General features: G+C 44.7%; 1 protein-coding gene across 1 annotated transcript; it reads left to right on the plus strand.

Moving 5' to 3' along the window:
* The first annotated feature begins 721 nt into the window (after positions 1–721).
* bcl2l11 (BCL2 like 11) lies at positions 722–8,070 on the plus strand. Its single transcript, XM_031839625.1, has 3 exons — positions 722–1,003; positions 2,952–3,367; positions 6,976–8,070. Exons 1-3 carry the CDS (start codon positions 987–989, stop codon positions 7,206–7,208), a joined length of 666 nt encoding a protein of 221 aa, XP_031695485.1. The 5' UTR covers positions 722–986; the 3' UTR covers positions 7,209–8,070.
* Positions 8,071–8,103: the final 33 nt, after the last annotated feature.

Below are 8,103 nucleotides of genomic sequence, written 5' to 3' on the forward strand. Positions count from 1 at the left end.
TCAGTCCCCTAAAAATGTGGGACATTACCCGAGTCATGTGATCAACAGCAAGTATAAGACAAAAAGTAGTTCTCTCGCTCTATCTTCTGTATTTGTCATTTCTCACATTGTCTGAGAATCTCAGCGTCTATCATTTCTTACATGTCATTGTTTTTGTTTTTTTAAATAACGTTTGAATAAATCACTTGAAGGTGCTACGTAGTGTTCTCTCCATAGTTATAGAATATTATATTATTATATCATTATAATATATATAATATTATTATATTCTGTTTCTGCTAATAAATGCTGCACGCTGTTTCTTTAAGGAGAGTAACATCACTCTGACACACTACACCTCCATCACACATAGAATCTATTGTAAGGAGTAGGAGGAGCTCAGGGGACCAGAGGGTCGTCGGTTCTAGTCCCACTCTGGGCACTGCCGAGGTGCCCTTGAGCTAGACACCCAGACCCTCAAACTGTAGCTTCAGGAGCTGCTCCTAAATAATATGATAGATGTATTATTATAAACAACATGTTGATTCAAAGGTTCAGTTTTTGAGGGATTCAAGTATAACGTGAAGACCAACCCCCCGGAGCGTGTGATGCCGGTGTGACAAGAGCGCGAGAGGCAGGGGGAGACAGAGGAGGCCGAATGGACCAAGGGGAGAAGCCCCGCCCACCAGGAGGCGGTACATAGTGTCTGCAGGAGGAGTGTTCATATCAGTCCGCTGCACGGAGAGCAGCTCCCGCAGACAAACGCACGGCGGGAGAGAGAGAGCGGGACACTGGTGACCTGCTCCGGTGCAGGCGGATTATTCCTCTTCAGCAAAAAACTCTGGGATTTATTTCACCTTTTTTATTTTTATTTTACTTTTACAAGTTGATGTTTTGCTGACTTTGGACCTGCGGATCCAGTTTGGACTCGCCTTCATATTATTTACACATATTTGTATTTGTCTTCGTGTTATTTTCGGAGCCAGCGGTGATGTCCCGCCACTGACATGCACCATCCGTCCAGGTGAGTTGGGACAGACACAGGTGTTTTTATATATACTGTACAATATATATATATATATATATATATATATATATATATGGCAGCAACGAGAAATGATATAAAACATTGCGTCTCTTATTGTGAAATATCACTGTAATCCTCATGCGTAAAATGTGACTTTACTCTGCTTTCTTTTCATATAATATATCATGCAAGACGGAGTTTAAAGCATTATTTTCTTACTTTTTGGAGGTTTTGGATAAAAACGTTTTGCGGTGACTTTGCCGGTAATGTTTGGAGACGCAGCGCCGGTTCAGTTCCTTTAGTTTTATTAGTGGAGTTTTCTGTAAACGTTATTTCACACGAGATAAAAACAAGACGGCGTCTAAAGGACGAATGTTGATTCTCTGATTCCAGTTTTAAAGCTGCATATTTCTAAATAATGTAAAGATTTAAGCGCAGATAGATTTCCTTCTCTTAGAAGCTGAGTTTAGTGGATCCAGGTCACCGAGTTCAGCCGCTTTGTGAAGTCCTGCTCCGTGACAGGTGATGATTCACCGTGCAGACGACATCCCCTGTTAACACTTATTATTAACGGCAGTTACCGGACCGTGGAGGATCATTATACCTCTTTTATTAGCGGTTTGTGGAGCTGTGTGCCCTGCGGGAGGCGCACACGCACCGCCAGGGTTTGAAGAACAAGAAGAAAAAAAGTAACAAATAATACTTCAGGAGGCTCAAACTCCACGTGACAGCCGCTCATTTATTTTAACATATTTGTCTGAAGTGAATCGTGGAATCTGAAATGTGTTTTCTTTCTTCCGTCGTCGCCCACGGAGACCCTTCATGTCAACACAGACTGAGCAGCCGTGTTAGCATGTAACACCACGACACCTGATCATAAGCCCGCTGTCATGCTTCTCTGGTACCGACATTAGCGGGTTCTCTTCCCGCTGGCTGCCCTTCCCTCTCGGCGGGGTGACCGTCGGTTCCTTTTGGTGCCAAATGTCTTTTACGCGCCGCCGGACACATTTCATGTCCGTCACCCGTGGGGCTCCGAGCTGCACAGAAACCTCGCAGGGAAAGTTAGCGCACTCATACTGCTGGAGGGCACGCGCAGCGTCCAGTTGAAGCCGTCGCTGCTTCTCGGTGCGCAACAATATGCGTAAAAAGGAAAAAGACGACTCGCATCAAAGGTGCATACCGTGTGTTTATCGGTAGTCGGAGACTTCGCTCTTTGAAGCATGTTGTTTATCATTTGAGGTCGTTTTGGCACAGAAGTAGGCCATCGCCGCCGGGAATCCGTGCGCTTAGGAAGCTGTAGTTTAGTCTGGATAAACAGGAAGCGCCGCGTCAGAATATGTCGAGTCCGTTTTATTAGAAGGTCACGTTGTGTTTTTGGTGATTAAAAACTGGAAATGACAAAAGTGCAAGATTCCTTGTTCCCAATGCAATTAAGTGTGTTTAACATGAAGTGACTTTATTAATATCTGCTTAACAATTGTAATATTCTTTAGGATTCTATAAATGTCCGTCTATTAGCAGTAATATCCCATCAAACTGTAACATTGTTGGAGTTGATTTGTGGGTAAAATAAACAGTTCAGACGGGTTCACTCGCTTTGTTGTGATGTGACGCAGTTATTCCAGCTGCTTCCTTCACGTCCAACCAGCCAAACAAAGATCTGCTGCGATCAGCAACTTCTGCGCAGAGTTCGGACCTGAACACGAGAACTAACTCCAGAGCTGCACGTGAGCTAGAATAAGGTAACGATTCGTAAAAGACACACATTTTAGGTTTTATTCTTGACTCGTCGCGTTTCCTCGTGGAATTAAACCGATTTAAACGACAGAAAAGCCGCAGTTTGTGAAGGAAGACGCGTGAATCCAGCTGCTGCTCCGGAGCCGTGAGGCGGTGACGCTCGGTGATGAAAGCCCAGACTGACGGTGCCGCTCTGTTCATCCAACAGACCACCAAACCGGCCCGATGGCTCGAGCGCACTAACGGCGACGCAGCAGAGCGGAGGAGATCCACCAGCTGGAGCCGCGGCGCAAACCTCCCGTTCAAACGGCGGCGGCGAGCGGAGCTTTGGGCGCGCCGGTCCCGCCGGAGGAGGAGACCCGGAGTCACCGTCCTGGCGCAGAACAAACGCCAGCCCAGACGGCCTCGGCGTGTTTCACACCAGGTCGATATTCCACCTCCATCCCCGCGCCTCTAGCGGGTACTTCTCCTCGGACGGCGACTCGCTGCCGAGCTCCCCGCTCTCCCCGAGGCCAGCGACGGCTGACGGCGCGACGCAGACCCCGAGCCCCGTCGGCCAGGTGATGAAACACGCCCTGCAGCGCATGTCTGAGGCGAGGGAGCCCGGGACGCCCCTGCAGCACGGTGAGAGCACGGCACCCTCCACACATGACCGGTGATTACCACCAGCACGAGTTCACGCTGCTCGGTTTCCCTTCACTAAAGTGTGACGGAGCGACAAATACCGCGGCGGATGAACTCATAAGGACGTTTATTAAGTAACTGAACTATAAATCCGATATGTTTGAGAAGAGAAACCCGTTAAATGAACACTTTACATCGTGAAATGCACGTTTTCTCTCTCAAGAAAGCTCTAAAATAACACATCCAGTCATTGTTGTCATCCCAAATATCAGTTTCAAGAAGGTGTGAAGTGTGATGCACACCCTGATATATATTAAATATATATAAACCATACAGTAGCTGCTGTGCACCGGCCTGAGTCAGCTGCTCTGGTGTTTAGCTGTAAAAGCCACATTCTCCTTTCTTTAGCACAGTTTGAGTGTCTGGGCGGCTGCTGTTGAATGTTAACGTTTGTACAAAGATGAAGGAAAACACACTCAGCATGTTCTTAGACTCTGAGTACATCAGTCTGCTGGTTGTTTCACATTCTGAGCTACTGACTCGAAGAAATCCAACAAAAAGCAGAATGTAAAGACGTGACTCCTCAGTGCTGCTGAGTGACGTCTACACCTCACAGGATACATTTCAACCACACACACACACACCACACACACACACACACACACACACACACACACACACACACACACACGGGCCTGGTAGGAAGGTAATAACAAGAAGATGATAATATTTGATTGGAATAAAGAGTTGACCATATCTCTTTACATAAATGAAGTTAATCCTACAAAGTCAAACCATTGACATCATCCAACATTCAGGTCCTTATCTTCATCTCTTGGTGTCTTGGACTCAAACAGTCACTTAATGGTGTAGTGATGAACATTTGGCTTCAGTCTCTCTGTGAGTTTGACTCCCAGCATGCTCTGTTGGACCTGTTGTTGTTGGATCGCTGCCTCACATTCACAGTTTTTATGATCCTGCTGAGTCAGATTTACAGTCGGGAAGAAGAGTGTTGACTTCTGGCCACGCCCACTGCTGTGTGTGAGTGTGTGTTTGTGTTTGTGTGTGAGAGAGAGAGAGAGTGTGTGTGCCATGATAATAAAAGAACAATGCAGCAACAGTTCAGTGAAAGTAAATAAATTAGTCTTTCGTATTAGATGGAACAACCTTGTATGTAACAAAACTAGAAAATGTTTGAAAGTTCGCTGCTGAGAACTAAATATTTGAGCATCTTAAGTCTTCGGAGCTTTTGAGACTTTGGGAATGATGTGAATGATGATGTGTAACATTTACAGCTGAAGGTGAAGTCGGTTTAGCTATAAAACAACATTATAAAGAATGATGCTGCAGAACCACACATTAATAATTTCTTGTTCTTGTTTAAACCTGGCGCCGACACTACCCACAATGCAACAGTTCAGTTGGTGATGTGTCATGCTAGTAGCAGCTAATGTAGCCCCGAGCCGCTAGCCTGCAGCAGAGATGAGCAGCAGGCTGCAGATGTCTGATAACAACTGTGAGTCAACAACAGATTTATTTCTTTTTCAAACTTGGAGCAAACTCAAGTGACATCACGTGAGGCAGTTTGTCAGATTTCGCCAGGCGTCAATTTACGGTTCATTAAAGTGAAGTCAAAGCTTCATGTGTTAAAGCTGCATTCTCTCTGCTGCCCATCAGTTCATCAGTTCATCACTGATCCTGTTCTTTATTTCTGCTGTTTAGTCGGACACAGAAACAGAACTCCACACGAGTGCTGTTAGCTGCTGGCTCAAGCTGCTCGTCCTGTTGCTTGGTGGTAAAAGTGACACACGAGGCTGAGATTTGGCACAAAAACAACAACAAACATAAATCCCCCAACATGATAAAAATGTAATGACATTTTTTCATCCTCTTCCTCTATGAAAACCACTTCCATATCAATCTGGTTCAAGTGTTTAGTAAGTAAAGCGTTGTTGTAACATCTGTACACGTACGGCTCTGCTTTCTATAGCAGCAGTGATTAGCCTCACTGATTGCCTCGTGTGTCTTTTATTCATGTAGCCAAACACACAAGACACCAGTCAAAACAGACCAGTGTGTGTGTGTGTGTGTGTATCATTCATTAAGAACATAATCACTGTGTGTGTGTGTGTGTGTGTGTGTGTAGCAGTCAAAATAGGCCGGCAGGTCTTTTGTTCGATGCAGACTGAAACCCATCAACTCTCATTCAGTCGTCTACGTCCATCAGATAGTACAGATAGGAGATAAACACACACACACACACACACACATTTTGAGTAATCCGGTCTGTTTGTGTGTTGGAGAGCGAGTTAGATGACTTGAGATCATTGCTGATGACAGTCACACCTACAGTCACGTAGTGGAGCGGTTTTAAATATTCTCACAGTTTGATTATATCCAAGGTCAGATATCTTTTCTTTTTTCCCGTAAATATCAGTCTACGGGTAAATTTAGTTAAACAGTTAATCACAACCACCACGAAAATTGAAGGTGACGAATGGAGCCGTAAAGCTATAGTGTGAGGGATTCAGGGTGGTGGAAATCCATTCATCTTTGTTTAGTTTAGTTCACTCGTTGATTTGCGGACGTTTTGAAGCCTCAAGCTCAGCATTTTGGCCGTCGCCATCTTGTTTTTTAGAGACCTGTCAATCAGCGTGTAGCCCCGCCCTAAAGCATCCCCTGCTTTATGGTCTGTGTGACTCTAAATGGAGCATAATGTACTAAATGAACATCATGCTGTATTGAAGAAGACTTGAAACTAGAGATTGAGACCATAAACTCATGTTTACAATGTTTACTGAGGTAATAAATCAAGAGAGAAGTAGAGTCATTTTCTCATAGACTTCTATACAACCAGAGGAGTCGCCCCCTGCGCCACTTCCTGTCTACTTTTTGTGATTGTAAACAGACTGCGAGCCACAAACAGCCTTTTCTTCGCTCCTCCCTCTGCTGATGGGACAGTCATTCATAAATTCTAAATATATTCATCACTCTGATAGTGCTGTGTTCTTATATGAGTGCTCTGACTGATGAATGTATTCTTTCTAATGACAGAGGTTCATCTCTGTTCTGTTATGTGGCATCTCCAGTGTTCAAAAGATGCCATTGGATCTATGGGAAATGCAGTGAATTAAACTGTGTTCTCCGTTGTCGTGCACATACTTCCCCATCAGAGGCTGCTGGAATAGATTTGAACTTCAGCCTCGGGTCTCTTAAATATCGGAGCATGTGAGAAATATTAAGCCTGAGTTTCAGAACAGTGTTCGTGAGTCATAAGTGGAGATCAGTAAGAAGTCAGAGCTTTCATGTTGTTCAGTACTGATTTACTGTTGACTGAAAATATCACAGATTAACCACGAAAATACACACACACACAGCCGGTCAGGTATGAGACGGGTATTTCTCTACATCTTTATTATAATGCCAGTCATTTTCATATTGTTACATCCTCTTCTTAGAGCTTTGCTTAAAGAAGGAGGGATCGCTCTCCCTGGACGGACAGAACAGATGAACATAATATAATTACAATACAGACAATCCATAGAAAGAGCTTGTTTGGTCATATTAGCAAAGTGTAAATGTCTTTTTTCTTCTTCTCTCTGTTTCAGGACAAACTTCCAGCTCCTCTAGCACGAGGCAACGAAACGCAGCAGAGGAGATGCAGACGGAGGCAATCGGACGAGAGCTCCGACGTTTCGGAGACGACTACAACAGACAACTTCTGCTCAGGGTTAGTGTGCGTGTGTGTGTGTGTGTGTGTGGAGAGAAACCACCAGCCACCACATTTATGGAGCAGTTGAGCAAAGTGCTGAACGCTCAGCAGCTGCAGCGGAGCAGCTGATTGGCTGACAGAAGGAGACTGTGGTTAGCTAACAGATGTAAATGACGTTAATCAAATACAACATCTTTTTGTTGTTATTGTTGAGGCTTTTTTCTTCTTCTTTATTTTCCAGAGGTTTAGAGTTCCATCTAGCAGCCTGGCCTCATCCAACGTTCGTAGCTATAAATACGAAAAAAATAATGAGCCACAATCCGTGGATATCCCACGAAAATATTTGGTATGTTCTCCACGTAATCTTGAACGAGGAAGTTTAAAGACTGCAAAAACCTCACATGGACGAGTCCAACAAACGGCAATCTTTTACCCAGTTAACAGCTGTTCGTTGCCCATGTGAAACGAAAAGTCAACGTTGATTTATTTGTCAAATAACATGCGTACTAAAGTAACGCCACATACTTTATTTTAACCAAGACGATGATCTTTTCCTAAACATAACTAAGTAGTTAAGTTGTTGTAACAAACTCTTGCTACTTCTATGGGTCCTGGAAGCACAAGTACGCCAGCACACGGTCAAATAGTGTTTCTCAAAACGTTCTTTATTTAGTTATTCCATTTTATTCAGGCTGGACTGGGCCGTGCGCTCTGCTGCCTTCCTCCGAGCGCACGCCGTGTGGGTTTTCCTGAGGTCTGCCGACTTCTCTGCCCCACGGCCAGTCTGTCTCTTGCCCCGCTCTCTCGTGCCTCCGTCACTACTAGTGTTTTTATATCAGAGAGAGAGAGAGAGAGAGAGAGAGAGACAATTCAAGATGGGTTTCAGCTGCGCCTAATTAAGCCTCTTCCCGGCACCATTCCCTGAACCACTCCCCCACTCTGTCCCCTCTACAGCTGAGCCTCAACACACCCCGCCACCACAGTTGTCTAAACCTAACTAAGTAGTTTAGTTGTTTAAACCTAA

This window comes from Anarrhichthys ocellatus, unplaced genomic scaffold, assembly GCF_004355925.1.
Source record: "Anarrhichthys ocellatus isolate YVR2014 unplaced genomic scaffold, GSC_Weel_1.0 scaffold1786, whole genome shotgun sequence".
NCBI classification, from domain to species: domain Eukaryota; kingdom Metazoa; phylum Chordata; class Actinopteri; order Perciformes; family Anarhichadidae; genus Anarrhichthys; species Anarrhichthys ocellatus.